The 17969-nt window shown below is 37.4% G+C and overlaps 1 protein-coding gene across 3 annotated transcripts in view; it reads left to right on the top strand.

The window, feature by feature from the left end:
* The window catches only part of Lamp2 (lysosomal associated membrane protein 2), a 51388-nt gene extending 34605 nt beyond the window's left edge, over positions 1 to 16783 (top strand). Inside the window, exon 9 of one of the 3 annotated variants that reach the window (XM_052738253.1) lies at positions 14375 to 16783. In XM_052738253.1, coding sequence (XP_052594213.1) covers positions 14375 to 14517 — 143 coding nt within the window. In that variant the 3' untranslated portion in view covers positions 14518 to 16783. Of the gene's footprint in view, positions 1 to 1230; positions 3638 to 11272; positions 11783 to 14374 lie in introns of those variants that run through there. The other 2 variants (XM_052738263.1, XM_052738257.1) reach the window with 2 other exon arrangements.
* The last annotated feature ends 1186 nt before the right edge of the window (positions 16784 to 17969 follow it).

The raw sequence follows: 17969 nt of genomic DNA, 5'->3' as shown, positions 1-17969 counted from the left end.
AATAATCCAATTTCTTCCTCTGTTTTTTTTTGCTTATTACTTTCATCATTTTGATCCTGTAATAGATTTATTTTTTAAATCTTCCTTTAGTTCCCCTACATCATTTTGTGTTTAGAATTTAAAGTCATCTGCAGTATTATTTTCAGTTCAGGTCTATTTATCTAGTTGGCAGTGGCCCAAGATGAGCTATGCTCTTTGCCTACTTTGAAAGCTTGGGTGCCAGAGAGATATAGAGCATTTAATACTGATATTGAATGCATGATCTATTTGTGGAACTAGGTTCTTGATTGTGGGTAACTATAAATATAACACCCAGGTAATACTTAAGTGTATTCAGGGAGGAAATAGAATTGCAGTCAGGTTGAAGAGTGTTGATTGGATTTTATTAGATCAGACTACTTTCTATAAATAGAAAAAATAGTCCCTCTGGCCTGCTATTCTGAGCCAGATTGATAAAACATATAGTAAACACACTCAAATTAGTAAGAGGTCCTAGTTCCTTAACTCTTCCATCCACTCAGATCACATATTTTAAGCTAGGGACATACAAGCTTTTTGAGAAAAAGTCTAAACTGAGCTTTAAGGTCATATGGTGTATGTCACAACTCTTCAACTCTGCCATTGTAGTTTGGAAACCGCCCTAGGCAATTCATACAGATGAGTGTGGCTGCATTCCAGTAAAACTTGAATTTGAATTTCATGCAACTCTCATGTTTCACAAAAGACTGTCCTCTTTTCCAGTCATTTAAAATTATTCATGTTATTTTTAACTCTTCAGCCAGGTTTAGCCCATGGGCTGTAGTTTGCTGACGCCCATTGTTAAAGAACTCCAGAGCCAGCAATTGTTCAGTTCAGTGATTACCCTGGTGTTCTTTATCTCCCCAGAGATGTCCACTCTTCCACTCAGAGGTGAAACTGGTTCTGTAGACATGGGCTGATAAAGTAATTCTCCCATCTTAGAACTATAACACAGTGTGTATATCACGTGATTTTCATTATTCACACATAGGAATATTTTTGTATGTACTCACAAATGAAAAGACAAATACACTTTAGGATTTTACCTTTAACCAGTTATCACTTTCTATACTTTATCTTAAAAATATACCTGCCTTTGTTAGTTGAAATTTATTTTGTAAGAGCATTTCTGACTTGAGTCAACATCTTTTACTTTTAGACATTTTTTTTTATTATACTCATTATCTGTTACACACTTTTTCTCACCTACAGCCCAGGAGTGTTCGCTGGATGATGACACCATTCTAATACCAATTATAGTTGGTGCTGGTCTTTCAGGCTTGATTATCGTTATAGTGATTGCTTACCTAATTGGCAGAAGAAAGAGTTATGCTGGATATCAGACTCTGTAACACTAATCCACATGTGATCTCTGTTACAAAATAATATAGCAAGTACAAGTTCCTGTATGTAATACTATTGAAGGTACATTTAGTTACAGTCCTGCTCTTAGATTGGGTGATATGGTAGATTTCAAACTTAAACAAAAGACTCCCAAATACTGTCAACTACAAATGAGTCATATGATTTTGGTTTCCCTGACCAAGGAGTTTAAAACTTCTATAGCAAAAGGCGTGTACAAAATTACCTGGACTACAAGTTCTGTTTCACTGGCTGGAATTTGTGTCGCAGTGCTTGACTTACAAATTTTGATGAGAAATTGTACAGTGTAGGAAAAAGCAGGTTTTCTCTGCCTGTATGAGGTTGATTTTGGACAACATGATCTCAGGAATTTGTACTTGCTCCTTTTGCATTGTTTGTGACTTTTATTTGCAGGTTGACTTAGCTACTTTGGCATTGCTCCATATTGACCTATGAAAGAGAGAGCATATCAGTAGATTTGAGCAGAGCCCAGCTGTATCACGCTCTTGCCAGTAAAATTCTTTTCTCGCCCTTTTTGAATACATTTGTATTTAATGTGGCTGAAATGACAAAACACAAAAGCTTTTTAAATTTTAGAATAGATGTTAATCTTTTTATTTAATCTTTTTTTTTTTTTTTTACAAAAAAACTGGATATTTCAATCTTTTAAATTGCAAGACACAAGGCAATTCCAACTGGGCATTTCGATCTGTTTTTAGGTGCTTTAGAGATAATTGCTAGGCAATGCCAAATGAGGGCATTAGTGCTTTGTACCCAGAAATTGGCCTCTACATGCAGCACTAAGATGAATGCAGATTTCTCTTGAACCTTCCAGTCTTCCTTGGTGGTGGTAATGTGCTTTGTTCCTTCCTGTTTTCTTCAAGAAGAAATGTTAGTATGTCTCAGAACCTAGAAAACGAAGTGCACTTACACTCATAAAATAGCTTGTACCTAATCCAAAAGTCATGGTCTTGCCTTAGTCCATTAACACATTCTTCATTTCCAGTTTGCATTGACTGCTCCAGCATTGACTACTTTGGCTTCATGTTTAAATGGTTCTGTGATAACCAAAACTTAGATTGTTACTGTTCATTGTGGTACTTCTGTATTCAGTTTTGTACTCAGATGGCACCAGTTGTTCATTTTTGTACATCACCTAATGCTTATATGAGATCAAATTCTTTCAGCCTGATAGTTAACACATCATGTATTCCTTGCAGCTTCTAGGAGATCTTTCATACATATATGCATACATACATGCATGTACACATACACACATACATATTGGTATGACCCAGCAAACATTTCTTAAAATATTGATCTGCAGCCATATATAGAAGGTTCTTGTTATTTGTGGAGGGCAGATTATATGCCTTTCATTCACGAGAAAATGAAGAACTGTCTGGGTTCCAAAATGCTAATGTTGAATACATGGTACATATGCATACATATATAGGCAATTGCATGTTAGCATGTGTATGTCTGTAACTGTCTTTTGAGTTATATAGGAGTGACAGAGATTGTGTCACTTTAACTTGCTTTCCACTTAGCCTGAAAACCTTACTGGTTCAGAATCATATTCCTGACTAACCATCTCCTAGAACAACAGGGAACTGCACAGCCAGCTTAAAACACTTGTTAGAAATGAAACAAATCTGATTTTTAAAATATTTTTCCATTTAAACTGTGTTTTAGCATAAGCTTGTTAATCTTAAAAGAAAGGATTATGCTTTTAAGAGCACAGGTATTAGACATTTGTCATGAATCAACAAAACAGCTTTTTAAAAAGACTAATTGGAACAAGTGGGTAGCACTGGCTTAATGCTGTTAATGTTTCGAAAAGTTTTTACATTTAGATTGTATATTGGATTCATATTAAAATACCTCCAAAGCACTGTTTTATAGAAAGATCTGACTTCAATAAATATTTTTGGATTTTACATGGGCCAGTTTATGTACTGCTACATATACTATTATTTCCTGTAGACACACTGTCTTTGTATCTTTTGTATTTTTGTCTTGTTTGGTTTTAATGGTTTTGCGCCTTGATGGTAATACTCTATTTGATTTGGGATGTTTTTCCATGCTTTAGCATTTGTATAAGAAACTGGTCCATGTAAGTACTTTCCATGTTTTTTCTTCAAATGTTTAAAGTGCTAGTTGATGTACCATATCTCTTCTCAGATATTTGCCTGTCTGTTTGCCCAGCATTGCTTCTAAATCAAATCAATAAAGATTCTTTTATTTCTTAAGGAAATTTGCTCACATTTTTTCCCATTGGTTAAAGTGAAGATTTGTATATTACATGATGGCAGTTTTAAACAGAAAAAAAAATGACCTTAGAAGATGTGCTTAAGAGTAGAACTAGACAGTTTTCGATAAATTTTGTCTGTGTGCTGCTCTGTCTGGAAAGAAAAATCCCATATGTAAGGCTTGACTGACACAAGGATGGCTGTAGAATAAGAATTACCTAGGCTGCAGGTCTGGATGGTTTTATTTGGCAAGTCTGTAATAAGGAGTGTGTGTGTGTGTGTGTGTGTGTGTGTGTGTGTGTGTGTGTGTGTGTGTGTGTGTCCCACATGTGTTAATGTAAGCACCTTTGTTGAGTCAGATTCTCAGGAAAATAGTAATCTAGGATATTAGTTTCATAGTAAAAGCTTCAGAAGCATCTTTTTTGTTAGTTTTTTTTTTTTTTTTGGTTTTTCGAGATAGGGTTTCTCTGTGTAGTTTTGGTGCCTGTCCTGGATCTCGCTATGTAGACCAGGCTGGCCTCGAACTCACAGAGATACGCTGGGCTCTGCCTCCCTAGTGCTGGGATTAAAGGCATGCGCCACCAATGCCTGGCTTCAGAGCATCTTTTTGGTACACTTTTCTCAATTCCTAAGTTGAGGCTAGCATTTCATATCCATAACACAATCTGTCTTTTAGATTATCTCGAAAACCTCCATATAATTTCTCAGTCATATTAGTATGTCATACAAGATACCACAGCAACCCAGCTGGCATGTTTCTCCTGGGTTCCTGAGGTAAGCCTTGGGATTGCAGTTAATTATCACAGTTCTCAACACGATGGTTAGCTACTGTGGGAGACTCGGGCCAAGTTGCTGAACTTCTTCGGGGATGTTAGCCTCACCATTTTCTTCATCTAGGGATTAGAGGCTTGACAATTCTGCTTATTCTTACTTCTTTGATTAGTACCTTCCATTTCAGAAAAGATATATACACCACTGAGTATTTTAGAAGGAACCTGATAAGAAGCCACCTGGTTTGTTTCAAGTGCATACTTAAACTCAGCGAACAGTGCACCATCTTATATTTCCTGCGTGTTGTCAGGAGGAATTCTTAGAAGATTAATTTGTTTTTAAGATTGTAGCACTTCATCTCTTTGTTAGGTAAAGTTAAATTGTCTTGGATTCATTTCTCTTTTATTCTCTATTACCTGGGTAGCTAAATTCCTGTCTAATCATTATATCTTGTCTTTGAAATTGGTGTAGACCTATATGTTATACTGAATAGCTTCAAATACTTTTGTGGTATACATGCACGTGTACTTGCATGTGTGTATATTGTGTGTGTGTGTGTGTGTGTGTGTGTGTGTGTGTGTGTGTGTGTGTGTGTGTTGTTGTCTATGTGTATGCATGTGAAGGCCAGAAGTCTACATCAAGGTCAAGTTTCCTCCTGTGTGCTTTCCACCTTAGTTTTTCTGACAGTCTTCATTAACCTGAGGCTCACTCTTTCCGCTACACCACTTGGCCAGAGTGCTCCTGGATCCACTAGTGCTGACCTGGGGTTGCAGATGCACATAGTGGCTGCTAGGCATCTGAACTTAGTTCCTCATGCTTACATAATAACATGAACTTTATCCACTGAGCCGTCTTTCCCATACCAGTCTCAAGTATCTGTTCAGCTTCATGTGATATACTTGAAATGTTTTGAATATAGATCAAAAAGATGCATAAATAAGATGTTACATTAGAAGGTGAGTCACGGGCTGGAGAGATGGCTCAGTGGTTAAGAGCACTGACTGTTCTTCCAGAGGTCCTGAGTTCAACTCCCAGCAACCACATGGTGGCTCTCAACCATCTCTGGTGCTTATAATAAATAGCAAAATCTTAAAAAAAAAAAAAAAAAAAAAAAAAAAAAAAAAAAAAAAAAAGAAGGTGAGTCACGAAGTGACTCTTTCAAAAAAACAATCTTAATTAGTTTTTAAAAGGAGTTTCTTTTTTTATAGATAGATAAGTGTTTTCTAATTCTTAGACTGAAAATTATCTTTGAAAGATCTCTCAGTAGAAAATTGAAGACTAGTAGGGTTTTATTTTTTTTCTCTATAGGTAACTTCAATGAAAATTTAATGGCCATGAAACTTTTTGGTTTTTCGAGACAGGGTTTCTCTGTGTAGCTTTGCGCCTTTCCTGGAACTCGCTTTGGAGACCAGGCTGGCCTCGAACTCACAGAGATCCGCCTGGCTCTGCCTCCCAAGTGCTGGGATTAAAGGCGTGCGCCACCACCGCCCGGCCTTTGAAACTTTTTTTTTAAAAGATTTATTTATGTATTATGTATACAGAAGAGGGCACCAGATCTCAGTACAGATGGTTGTGAGCCATCATGTGGGTGCTGGGAATTGAACTCAGGACCTCTGGAAGAGCAGTCGGTGCTCTTAACCTCTGAGCCATCTCTCCAGCCCGAAACTTTTTAATCTTTAAACTTTTTATTGCTCTCATGGCTTGGAAACTTTTTCACAAGGTTGGGTGTATCTCCGTGATAGAGCACTTTCTTAGCATGTATCAGGCCCTGAGTTCAAGCCCAGTGCCGGGGGTGGGGGATCTCAACAATCAAACACAGTGTCACACACTCCTTTAATTGAAGCACTTGGGAGACAGACAGAGGCAGGCAGATCCCTGTGAATTCAAGCCCAACCTGGTCTACATAGTGAGTTTAAGGTCAAACAAGATGACATGCTGAGACCCTGTCTCAAGAAAATCCAACAAAGACAGTTTATTTCCTTTCTCAGAAACATTTTCACTATAGTACATTAAGCAAATAGCTGAGGTCAAATTGACCTACATAATGAGTATTTCTTTTCTTCATGACACAGTCCCATTAAAATTAACTGTTTTAGTGGTGGAGCACACTCATAATCTCAACAGAAGACCAGGATTTCTAGGTCATCCTTGGCCAAATATTGAATTTGAGCCAATCTGGACTGCATGAGACCCTGTTTCAAAAACAAAGAACAAAGAGTAAAACAATTCTTTTTAAATCAGAATTTGTTTCAATTACCTACATACTTTTAAAGTTGAATTCATAAAATCAATAGTTATTATAAATTAATACTTTACATACTAATTGAGCATTTTAAGTAAGCATCTAGTGACAGCATCTAGAAAGGTCTTTGTATTAGTGGAATTGCCTTTTTGATCTGCTCTGGAAATATTTGTCTTACATGAAAGCCTTATTGGCAGTATTTGTGAAAGTCATCTCAGTACTAGGTCAAATACCCAATTTGGGAATGAGAGGACTGTTGAGACTTTTGCCAAAATAAGAAATTAATCTAATAATGAATTTTTAAGAGTCCAAGAGGTATTCAGTCTAAGGCATAATACTTTATAGTATGTGCCACCTAGTAGTTTATAGGCTGGGTGGTAATTTGGGAAATTGAAGGGGCGGAGCTAACTGGGAACTCTTTATTACCATCTGTTCACAAGTCAAATCCGGCATTGTCAACTCTCTGGGTTCTTAGTAGAACCCAGTTTAAAATGACCATCAAGTTGGCAGCCAGAGTCAGCGTCAGAATGTCTGTAGACTCCAGGTTTGCATCTTGTTTCCAGTTATTGCCCTAGGGACTGGCAGTCAGAAAAGAGCTTGGCACATTTTGTGATTGCGATCATGGTCAGAACTGCATTTCAGCCTATTTGTTCTTTTTTTTTTTAATGTATTTGAGTGTTTTGCCTACAAGTATGTCTGTGTACCACGTGTGTGCCCTTCCAATATGGAATGAAGAACAAGGCATCCCCTAGAATGGGAATTACAAATGGTTGTGAGCTGCCATGTGGATGCTGGGAGTCAAACCCAGGTCCTCTGGAAGAGCAGCCAATGCTCTTAACCCCAACCCTCTTCATTCTTGTTTTGACACAATCCTAGTAAATGTATTTAACTACGTGATTTATCAGCCTCTGGTAGAGTATAGTGCCTGGAGGAAAACTCCAGGCAACACGAGGCAAGGAGTGGGGACACATGAGTGGTGTTTTAGCATCCTGATCCTCTTTGTGAATCTTTGCAAGTGTCTTTTCTGTCTCTCCAGCCTTCCCTGCAGGCATAGTAAGTAGATTTTTCCTTTTATGGTAAGTACTTCTGGAATCTCATTCCTCCTACATCCTAGGAAGCCTTCCATTGAACATCTTCAACATGTCATTAGCCTTTTAAAAAATTTACTTGATTTTTCATTAAATATAACTATTTCTTCAAACTGAAGATGGTAATTAAAGACACTGAGATCTAAAAACTCAGATGTTTTCATAAAGGGGAGCTGTTACTCCATATTTGCTCTTTAATCTGCCAAGATATCACATGGAACACACATTCTAGCAAACTCCACTTTGCCCACAAGACAATGGGGGAGAAACATTAGCCCTGCTCTTTTTATGGACATTTTCCTCCCCTCATTTTAGGAACATTTATCTCATCTTACAAACATAGTTATCTATTCCACATGCCACCTTTTCTTTATGTTCCTATTCTAAGTACCTCCATGCTGTCTTTTTCTGAATCTTAATTGTATAGAAATGACTTTCTTCTCCCTAGTCCTTTATGTCATGACTGATCACTAGCTATTCACTTGCCATTTACTTGTCTCTGCAGCAGTTTGACTCATACCTTATCCACCACATTGCTAGATCCAATATTCATTGTTTCAGAATCCTATGATATATTACACTCTTCTCCCATACTAATTGGAGCTCTCCCTCTATTAATCTGTGATACCATCTTCTATCTGCATTTCCTACTTTTTTAATACCTCTGTTCTTCAGATATTAGTATTCCTAGGGGTTTTCTCTATGGACCCTTTTCATTTTACTTGTCCTAATTTATAGACATTTTGGTTGGGACCCAGACATCTTTTGTTTTGTTAGTGTTTTAAAAAACTACACAGGGTAAGGGTCTTCATAACAACATTTTCCTACACACTCATTCTTGTTGATGCTCTTTCCCCTCCCCTCCCTCTGCTTTCTTGTCACATATTGTATCACACCCTTCTTCCCTTAAAAATAGCTTTCCCCTCCCACGGTCTAGTTTCATGATTGTATATACAAATTAAAACACAGTATCTGAGTAGGAGAGTAATCATGTGGGATTTGTCTTTGAGTCTGGCTTATTTTGCTTAACATGCTAATTTTAGTTCTATCAAATTTTCTTCAAATGGAATGATTTCATTTCCATTGTGTATTTGTGCCACATTTTCTTTAGTCACTTTTTTGTAGACATGTAGGCTAGTTCCTACTATGTATTTGTTTACTACTGTGGATAGTGCAGCAATAGATACAGATGTGCAGGTATTTATGGTAGGATATACCCCTTTAGGTATGTACTCAGGAATGGTATACCTGGGGACTCAGATATCTTAAATTCAATCCAAAACTGAGTATCTCCCCCTTCTACATATCCCCTTTCACTCTCTATCCCACTCATCCTCAGTAACTACAAATGCAACAGGACTAAAATTCATATTTCTTTCTTTTGGATTACTATCACAATGGACGGCACCACCATCTCCGTAACCACTCAAGTGTAGAATTGGAAACCATCCTGTTATTGCAGCCTGTTACACTCTTGACATCCATTTTTGTCAATTTTGCCTTCTAAATGGATCTGTGGTCTCTCCCTTTTGCATCTACACTTCATTAATCCAGTTCAGGGGAATTACATTGGTCACTTGGATGCTATCAATAGAGGTGGCTCCTAGCTTACTACCTGCAATTTTCCATATCTGCAATTCTGAAACAAGTACTGTGCTTGAATTCCTGTTGCTGTTTGTTTCCATTGGTATAAAGCAGAAGCACTTAAGAGTGAACTGGTCTTAAGTACCCTCTTTCTGGCTTCCCTCCAGCCCATCCATTGTTCTGTGTCACCCCCCCTTGCATTGCTCCTGGACTTCATGTTTTCTTACCCTCTGTGTTTTTATCTGCATTTTTTCTTACACCTGCATTGCCTCCTACTACCTGCATGGTTAATTCCTTGTCTTAAAACTCTGCTCATGTCACCTTTCCAAGGTGTATTATGTAACAAAGCTGAGTAGACTGGGTCCCTGAAACACTGCCATGATTTCCATGATACTTTGTGTTTTGCTTGCCCAACTATAGAATGTCTTGCATTTCTAACCACTAATTTCTTTGTTTGATTATCACACTGGACTACACATATTATTTTTTAAGTTAGCATACAGTGTTTTATTATAGCATTTTCATATATATATATATATATATATATATATATATATATATATATATTCCATTATACTCTCATTTTCTCCTTCCCTGGTGTCCTCCCTGTCCTTCCTGCTGCCCTCTTGCTTATCCCTTCTTGACAAGTGGCCTCCCCTTCTGCTTTCATGTCGTATATATAACATTGCGTATATACCACACATCTGTATCATCTGCCTCTTCAGAAGCTCTTCTGCCCTTCATGGTCTCCTTTGTACTTAAACACACATTTAGAATCTGCATATAAAAAAGGGGGACTTGGCTGAGTCTGGCTTATTTTGCTTAGCATGCTAATTTTAGTTCCACACTTTTCCTTCAAATGGAAGGATTTCATTTTTATTTATGGCTACATAAAACTCCATTTTGTATATATAACAGACTTTCCTTATCTATTCACTTGTTGGACCTTTACGTTAGGTCTTGACTATATCTTGTGACTAGTGCTGCGTTAAACATGGATGTGCAGGTATCTCTGTGACGTGTTGATTTTTTATTTTTTGGATATATATCCAAATATATACCACTGAGGAGTGGTATAGCTGGATCATATAGTAATTCTATTTTTAGGAAGTTTTGTTTTGATATACTGAATTACTTTCCTGTAGATACATAACCAATACTAGAAGTCCTGGATCACTGTATATGTGGTATTTCTCCTTTTAATTTTTCAGATTAATTTTATTTCTTTGACAATTTGAATTATCTATATATTGTGTTCTGATTACTCTATCATGCAACCTTTGTCTCCTCCCATCCCTATCAACGTGCCCCTTTCTGATCAGTCTCCTTTCCAGATTCATGTTTTCTTCCTTCCAGTGGAAACTTGATGCTGATTTCTATGGTGGCTAAACCAGTTTTACATTCCTACCAGCAGTGACTAAGTATTCCTCTTTCCCTAGACTACATACACATCACGAAGCCAACAGTTATGCCAGTAGGGGTAATTATCTTTCCTCATTACCAAGTGAGCTCACATACTATGCATTGAGCTCTTGTCAGCTTGAAATAGCTGTCCCGTTGGTGAGTTAGTACCTTGTAACATTCAGGATTCAATATGATAGTTGGCTTGGAAAGCTCTAGGCTGACCAAGGGAAATCAAATTATATTTATTCGTTGTTATTTTCTGTAAGAAGCCTGGGAGTATGTGATGGCTATACATATTTCTCCCCCAATGACTGCTTTTTATGGAGGGATGACTGCGTAAAAGTGCTGGTTTGGGTTTTTTGTCTGTTTGTATTTTGTTTTTTTTAAGGGATCACTTTTGGGGAACATCTCATTTACTGATAATGAATGCCAATGACTTGTTATTTTGCTGTAAAAATCTGTATGTTGGGAAGTGCTGTCATTTTAACTTAAAATGGAGACATTTGAAATGTCATTGTTTCTGTTCTCAATTGTCCTTTCTCCACATCTAGCTCAAGACTGCAGTGCAGATGAAGACAACTTCCTTGTGCCCATAGCAGTGGGAGCAGCCCTGGCAGGAGTACTTACTCTAGTGTTGCTGGCTTATTTTATTGGTCTCAAGCGCCATCATACTGGATATGAGCAGTTTTAGAACCTGCAATCTGATTGATTATATTACAAAATTCGTTCATGATTGTATTACAAAATGCGTTCAAATAGCAAGATTTTCTTGCCTGTCAGTGTATGAAGCACTTTGTTCCTTGGAACTTTCATTCCTAAATGGGCCCCAGTGTTTTGAGATGAGTCTTTTTTTTTTTTCATTAAAAACTGTTCTCTGATCCACTTAAAATGCAGACTGGCTTAAAAAAAAAGAACACATATGTGCAATATTTTAAGATCTGTCTTAAGAAGCTTTGGCCAAATTGGGATCCTAACCTGAGATGCCTTAAACTTATTAACATGACCATTATAAAAAGACATAGAGTTGTATCTTACTGGAATTAATAAATACTGCTTCACCACTGGTGTTTTCTTTTGATGTGTAACAGCTGTCCTGATTTAAACTCATTACAGCTATGCCTTTGCATATAGTTCAAGGCTTAAAATACATCAGATATGCTAAGACTTGGTTTTCAGGGGTATGAAGTAGATAGATAGTCCTCGGGCCATTCACATTTTTATAAGACCTAAAGAGAAACCAAAGTATTACATCTTTTTAAGGTTATGACTTTCACTGTTACCTTTGACTTCAAGTTAAATATGAAATTAGATTCTCAAACTTGTGATTTCCCCCTAGATTAAAAACAGACTGAGGAGGCTATAACAGAACTCAAACTGGCTTCTTAATTAGAAGGATTTTTTTTGGGGGGGAGGTTGTTTTATGAGTCAAGAGTTTCTGTAGCCTTGTCTGATCTGGTACTTGCTATGTAGTCCAGGCTGGCTTCAAACTCACAGAGATCCACTTGCATTGGCTTGCTCGATTCAAAGATCACAGGCATGTGTTACCATGCCCAACCTGGGCTTTTAAGGAAATGTTTATTTTTCAGCAATATAGACTGCAAAGAGTCAAACATTAACCACTTGCCTTATTTTCCTCCTCTTTGGAAGCCTGATTAACACTAAAAGATAGAAAATTCTATGAACTAATTAGGACAGATTGTGTTGTTGATCTCTGGAGCATTCAAATCTATTTAGTGTTGTCATCAGACTGGTACTTATGAAATGTAAGCTAACAGCAATCTCAGAAGGGAGGCAATGAAGCACAGCAGCTTTGCTCTTGCTTCTCCAAGATAGCCGCTGTGGGGCACCGTGTTGAGAGGCATTAAAATTAGCTAGACAGCTAGTCCAGATTGAAACATTTTCATGGTAAAAGTGAGGTGCTGATGGAATATATAAATAAATCCAAAGATTTAACAGATGAGACCATGTTCATACTGAAATGATCATGAATTCATTCTAATGTGTATATTGGCTTGTTCAGAGTTTCTGTCACGTACTAATTAACAGTACAAATGTGTTTAGGTACCCAGCTGTCAGTGTCTGTTAGGGAGCTTTCAGTAAAACAATACCCTCAAAAAAAAGGCTAATTGTAGTTACTGAAATTCACATTACATTTTCAGAAGCATGACAGTGTTTGTGAATGACAAAAGTGTAAGAAGAGGAACTCTCAGAGGATATATGCAGGCTGTTGATGGATCACAGATCACACAAAACATTATAATTTATTCATTGCTTTAGTCTTGTACTGAAAAGACCTCAGAGATTATTTACTTTCAAGTCTAGAACTGTATGGAAGGGGATATGACTTCACAGATGTTCCATGTGTGGTAGCAATGAACCCGCTAGTATTTGGATTAAAATCTGAATAAAATTCAGTCACTCAATAGTGAAATGACAGATTTAAACTTGAACTTTTGAGAACAAAGGTAGGCACTTTGAGTTGTCCTTTGTTTTGCTTTTTTGAAATAATGAATATAGGCCTTCTCAGTCATCTACTAAGACACACCTGTTAGGATTTCTGTGCTGTCAAAACTCAAGCCTCTGCATCATAAATATAGGAGGAAAAGAGAAGGGAGTGAGTAATTGTGGGATCACTTGCTGTGGGTCAGATACTTTAAAAATATATTTAATCCTGAAGGACCTTACGTAGGTGTCAGTATCCCCTTTTAGTAGTTGAAGGAAGTGAGGCCCAGCTTAAATAACTTGACAAAGGCCTTAAGTTAGGTAGTCCTGCAAAGAGTCTGATTTCCAATTCAATTATGTCTTAAGTCAGAGTTTAGGGTCCACATTGCTCACGCTGTAGTCTGGTGAGTCCATGGGATGGACTTGTATGCCTTAGATTCTGCTCTTTTTTAGCAAGGCCATCAGTTAGCTAAAAAGAATTACATGTAACCTATGAGCTGCCTAATGCTTATGTTAAAACAATGATACTGGAATATTTGTTGGTCTTGCAGAGGATCTGGGTTTGGTTCCCAGCACCCACATGCCAGCTGTCACCCACCTGTAACTTCATTTCTGGCCTCCAGGGCATGGAACACATGTATACAGACATACATGCAAAACACCTACATACATAAAATACAAATAAATTAATCTTTAAAAGAACTATAGCACATTATCTTGATCCTGTCTATTACTTGTACAGAATTATTTTTTTTCCAAATGTGCTTGCTATGGAACCCAGGAACCTTAGGCATTCTAGGCGAGCCCTCTAGCACTGAGCTAGGTCCCCATTCCTACTTAAACACCTTAAGGCTAGATGTGGCAAGGGAGAAGGAAATGGGGAGATTTGGAGGCAGTTTCCCTAATGCTGTTGGGCAACTCTAAAATTGTATACACTAATAATATAACTATATTGTATAAGCTTAATTCTGAATTTGAACCCTTTCCCATTTTTCCTTTTTGTACTGAGAAATTTGGTAATTTTACATGAAATGTGAAGAAACAATGGCCTGTAGCTATGGAATGTTTGGGTGGTTACTGAGAAAATAAGGGTACTGCTCTAAAAAGATTAGCATGTGTCTACACTCTCAAAATGCTTCTTGTTTGTTTCTATCTCATTGCATTCTTTACTAATTTCCTTTCTTTGCTGTCTGTCTGTTCTTTTCTAACAGCTGAAGAATGTGCTGCTGACTCTGACCTCAACTTTCTTATTCCTGTTGCAGTGGGTGTGGCCTTGGGCTTCCTTATAATTGCTGTGTTTATATCTTACATGATTGGAAGAAGGAAAAGTCGTACTGGTTATCAGTCTGTATAATCAAATCAGTCTAGTGCTTCCATTGGCTAAAAGCCAAGAATTGCTGTGCGATTGAGATTCACAGACTGACTTCAGTGAGTTGCAAGCTGGCTTGGGCATGAGTAATACTTCAAAAATGTATTAGGATCAGTCTTTCACCTCTTCATTTTCTTCTCTATTTGTTAAGATGTAATTGAAAGAAAACTTACACTTTAGACTATGTCTCTTTAAAGTAAATAATTTTAAGCATCTGGATCCAATTTTGAAAGCATTTCTACTGAAGTATAATTTTATATATTTCAGTTAGTTGTATTTTGCTACTTTGATGTTATTTGCAAAATCAAAGATGATAGCGAATTTAACTTGCTTCCTGAAATAAAGTTTAAAACTTAATTCATTTTCTTTGATGATAAACCTAAAATTTGGCTCAAAATAAGAACGAGTTTCTTCGCCTTCTAAAGAGAATTATTTAAATCTGTGTAATTCTTTTACTTAAAAAAGGGGTATGGGGGTATATCCCAAGTGGTACTGCATGTATATGTGAAGTTCTGAATTCTACCCTTATAACTGCAAAGATAACGTTTGTAAACAAAAATGCACTCAACAGAAAACTCTGCCTGTTTCTCCATTACCGTGAGAGCTACTATATTCTAACAAGGATTTTTCTTTTTTTCTATTTTTTTTGGGGGGGTGGAGGCTTCTGCAGTTTGGAACATACTGGTTATATTTACACTACAAGATAAAGCAACACTGTCAGCGTTTTGTAAGGGGTTGATTTAGAATGGGCTATGTGTTTTCTAAGGCTGTGATTTAGAACTGTTTTCCAGCTTTTAACTTGTTTAGAAAGTTAATTCATCCTGTGTAACAAAGAAAACCCCTCCTGTATACTTTTTGTGCCTCAGTGAGCTCAAATTGATATTTTAATGCATTGACTTCTTCCTCTCACAGTTAGCACGTGCTAACTGTGCAATCTAGTGGGCCCTGACGTGCCATCCATCAGGTGGCCGCCTAACCAAAGCTCGGCTGGGATGATTTTAGAAATTTATTTGATAGACGTATATCCCTGTAGGGGCCACTAATGGCTCTGGCTTCTGGAGTAGGGTAATAGAGACTACTCATCCTTATGTTTGCTGGATTCTTCAGCTGCTGAGTTTCTTGAAGTTTAATACTGTGCATGTTTAGGTCTCAAATGTCAGCTTTGCATACCTGATATTATCATGAGGCAGATGTTGATTTCCTTGAGCTATTTTCTCTACTAAAAACAGAAGAATCCAAAGATCTGCTTCAGAAATTTTGGTTAAGCCTAAAATATTGATCTTAAGTCTCAGTGATGTTAGTTTGGTAGCAGATCCCAGGATCAAGTCCCAATCTACCTCTAAGCAGAGTGCGGCTGCTCACCACTATGCTGCTGTCAAGAATTGATGCCAGGATATTTTGCCATTAACTGTGGTTATGGAATTTTGTTAAAAAGAAAGCAAGTTTGTCAATTTGCTTCCCTATTGTCTGTATGTCCACCTCAAAAGCAGAGACTCCCAACTGGGTAGGATGCCGGATTATTCAATCTCATCTCCTTTAGCAGAGTCAAGTGCTCCATTTGCTTCAATATATATATATAGGATGGCTTTTAAGAAGATGTCCTCCAATGGCTTCCGCTTATTTGTTATTTAGTAAAAGTCACTTGGTACAATAAAGAATAGTGGCTTTATTTCAATACATATTTTGGATGATTCTCTAGAAGCCTGATTAATTAAATGGACTTTTTGGCTTGCTAAGTATATGACTTGAATATTCAGATAGCTTCCAAAAGTATGGGTTTATTTAAAACCTTTCTACTTTTGAGCAGGAAACTAATGTTACTAATTCTTCATTAGGTGTCATGGCTTTATCTTAGATAATTAACAGCAGACATATCTTTTATTCTCTGAGCAGTAAAATACAAAATAATAATAGAAGGTGAAAAACACTGCTTCAACTCCAATCAAATATAGGAAGTTCAAAGTCTATGAACTGAGTTGAGTGTTCAATTAGCTTTTCTCTGTGAGTTCATTTTATACCAGTACAACAGTGGATCAGACTAAGTCTTTGAACTCATGAATGGTGAATCATTTTCCACCTAAGCCTCTTTGGAAGAACTGATGCTTGCTGCTCTTTCAAGTTTTGGATTTATTCATTTAAGGAACTAATGAATCGGGGACAAATAAAGTATGTTGTGGTATTCATTTGATCTCCTAATGTGTGATTTTGGATTGATACATTAAATCTAATAAAGGTGATACATTCCATGTCACCATGGATAACTTCATTTTTATTCCGTGTGCACAGCCTAAAGAGCTCAGATTGATTTGTATCTTTAGATCCTGTTCTTTTGACATGTCAGCAGGAATCATGATCTCAAAGGTCTGCAACTTGACCAAGTCCCATTGTAAGGAAGAGACCAGAACCTTTTTAATAGACAACTCAAATATGAGGGCCTACATAATCATGAAGATGCCAAGAAAATACCCAAACCAAAATGTATACATCAACAACTCTAACTTCTTTTTAAAAATTTTATATATATATATTTTTCATTAAAATAGTACTTTAATAAATCCATTAAAAGCAGGGCAGTGACTGGGTCCCGATATTACGGGCTTTGGGCTTTCAAGGCAGCCCCATGACCACACCCAGTCTTCCCCAACAGTGAAATGGAGAAGACTAAGATGCAGTCAAGCAGCCGTCTTTGTAGCGACAACTTCTACTTGAGGTTCAAAAAGGAGCTGAGGACGGATGTCCACAACACGGCTCTGCATTCTAGTTATGAACTAGAGAGAAATAGCTCAGTAGTCTTTTTTCCCTTGGAAAGGGGACAGTTGTGAGCTGCCATGTGGGTGCTGGGAATTGAACCCGGGTCTAACCAGAAGAGCAGCCAGCCACTGCTCCCAACCACTGAGCCATCTCTCCAGCCCTAACTTCTGTATAAATGTATTTACATGTTTGTGAGCACCAATGACCTATACTCATTACTGAAGTTCATTCTGATCAATAGATGCTTTCCAACAGGGGCAGGAGAGGATCTGAAAGGTTCCCTGAATTCCTTGCAAGCCCTCTGCCTACTCATTTGTTAGATGGCTAGGTTAAATAATAACTACTCCTTTGTTTACATAACTTCGGATATTTTGGTGGGAGAAGGAATTTCGCACTGATTCTCAATTGTTCTTAAATGTTTGCATTTCATTTTGTGACTGACTGCTACATGTTTTTATGCTACCTCCCCCGCCCTGCTTTTTTTTTTCCCTTTTTTCTAGTCAGGGTTTCTCTGTGTAATACCCTTAACTGTTCTGGAACTTGGTTTGTAGACCAGGCTGGCCTCGAACTCAGATCACCTTGCCTCTGTCTCCCCCTTTTTTCCCCTGAGATATGATCTCACATAACAGGGCTTTGAACTCCTCCTGAGCCTCCTGCTTCTACCTCTTGAGTATTGATGTTATAAA

This window comes from Peromyscus californicus, unplaced genomic scaffold, assembly GCF_007827085.1.
Source record: "Peromyscus californicus insignis strain IS unplaced genomic scaffold, ASM782708v3 Scaffold_10__1_contigs__length_136768540, whole genome shotgun sequence".
Lineage (NCBI taxonomy): Eukaryota > Metazoa > Chordata > Mammalia > Rodentia > Cricetidae > Peromyscus > Peromyscus californicus.
This window is presented reverse-complemented; position numbering and strand designations above follow the sequence as displayed.